The sequence below is a fragment of the Fulmarus glacialis genome, unplaced genomic scaffold (assembly GCF_000690835.1).
Source record: "Fulmarus glacialis isolate BGI_N327 unplaced genomic scaffold, ASM69083v1 scaffold2974, whole genome shotgun sequence".
Classification (NCBI taxonomy): domain Eukaryota; kingdom Metazoa; phylum Chordata; class Aves; order Procellariiformes; family Procellariidae; genus Fulmarus; species Fulmarus glacialis.
Window position 1 is genome coordinate 7,583 of NW_009205896.1, and position 1,633 is coordinate 9,215.

Consider the following 1,633-nt stretch of genomic DNA (forward strand, 5'->3'; position numbering starts at 1 on the left):
ACACCCCTCCTTCTGGGGGGTACTCCTGTCATTCTGGGGGGTATTCATGTTGTTTTGGGGGCACTCCCGTCATTCTGGGGGGCACTCCCGTCATTCTGGGGAGCACTCCCGTCATTCTGGGGGGTTACTCACGTCGTTCTCGGAGGTGCCGCAGATATTGCAGCACTTGCACTCGATGCACTGCCAGCGGTACGTCTTGACGGCCGCCATCATCACCGGGGTGAACTGCAGGCAGGAGGGGTGCCCTGCGAAGCGGGCAGGACGCAAGTGAAGGGGAGGAAGGAGAGGAGGAAGGCAGCCCTGGCACCCGCGGGTTTGGGGAAGAGCTGCACGGCAGGGGAGAAAACCACCTTTCTCCCCAGTTCCGACCCAAATCCTCGGTTTCTCCGGGCAGACGAAGATGCCGGGGATGGTTTGGCGATGTCCGCCGCGGGGAGGACATTCTCCCCCCTTACCTGATCGCCCGCAGTCCGAGCACGAGACCAACTCCTCCGGTTGCCCCGTCTTCTTGTTGATTTTGGAGTCTCCCAGGCAGAAATCGCAGTAGTTGTTGGGCAAAGCTAAGCCGTCGGGTCCTTTCTTGGCTGGAAAAACAGAGCGGGAAAGACGGATTAGCCACAGGGCGAAGGTTTTCTGCACGGGACCAGGAGAAAACACTTCCATGGTGCAAATCCCAACGCTCGGAGCAGATTTTCCGGCAAGCTCCGAGCCCCGGGGTGATGCCACGGTGCTCAAAAGCATCGGAGAAGGGATGCTGCTCGCTTGCAGCCCTGGCATGGGTGGTTTCCCGGCTCTGCCGTCTTTTTCACGACGGGGATTTTTGGCAGAGGAGGGTGTTTTGCTTACATTTCTGCTCCTCCGATCGCTGCGAGACGGGAGTGGGGGGCTGCGAATCGTCCTTGTCGTCGCCTTCTTCCTCGGCCAGGTGGGAGTGAGCGTAGTGGTAGCTCAATCCCGGCCGATTCTTGTATCGTTTCCCGCAGACTAGGGATAGAAATGGGAAAAGTCGGAGCTCACCCCGGCAGGGAGCGAGATCCCGCACCCCAAATCATCCAGCATCCCCCGGTCCCATCTCTCTGGGCTTTGAGCGCAGACGGCTGCTCCCCTTCTGCCCCCAAATCACCTGGAATTAATTAAAACCACCCAGGAACACCCTAACGAAGGGGTTTGGGGCTGGACCCTCTGGATTGGATGTGGAGCAGCCGGAGAGGCACCGCAGCTTCCTCTGCGCATCCCACCGTGGCAGGCTAAAGCTGATCTGGTGGGCGATCGACACCCACCACGGCCGGATAACGATGGTGGCTCGTTAAGCGCAGCAGCCCTCGGTAAAGGAGTGAAACCATACAGGGATCAATCCAAGCGGCAAAACCCAGTCGGAAAGATACGGGCTGGGGGGAATTTCCCACCCAAAAACCAACTCCTACACCAGCTGGGTAAAAAAAAAAAAATCAAGGCTGCCTTCAACGTGCACGAAGGCGAAACCTCTTTTTTTGGGACCCCGAGGAGGGAAAACGGACCCACCCGGCTCCTCCAAACCTGACCCGAGCGCGGTGTGAAATCACCCGTCGCCCCAAATGCCATCGATTTGCCCGCTTTCTGCCCCATTTCTCCCAGGGTGGGGAGCTTTCACCCT

At 58.8% G+C, this 1,633-nt stretch overlaps 1 protein-coding gene across 1 annotated transcript in view; it reads right to left on the minus strand.

Moving 5' to 3' along the window:
- DPF2 (D4, zinc and double PHD fingers family 2) overlaps window positions 1-1,633 on the minus strand; it is a 13,356-nt gene that overhangs the window by 4,371 nt on the left and 7,352 nt on the right. Inside the window, exons 6-8 of the mRNA XM_009575549.1 lie at window positions 847-984; window positions 456-584; window positions 133-245 (exon numbers count right to left, since the gene is read on the minus strand). Coding sequence (XP_009573844.1) covers window positions 133-245; window positions 456-584; window positions 847-984 — 380 coding nt within the window. The remainder of the gene's footprint in view (window positions 1-132; window positions 246-455; window positions 585-846; window positions 985-1,633) is intronic.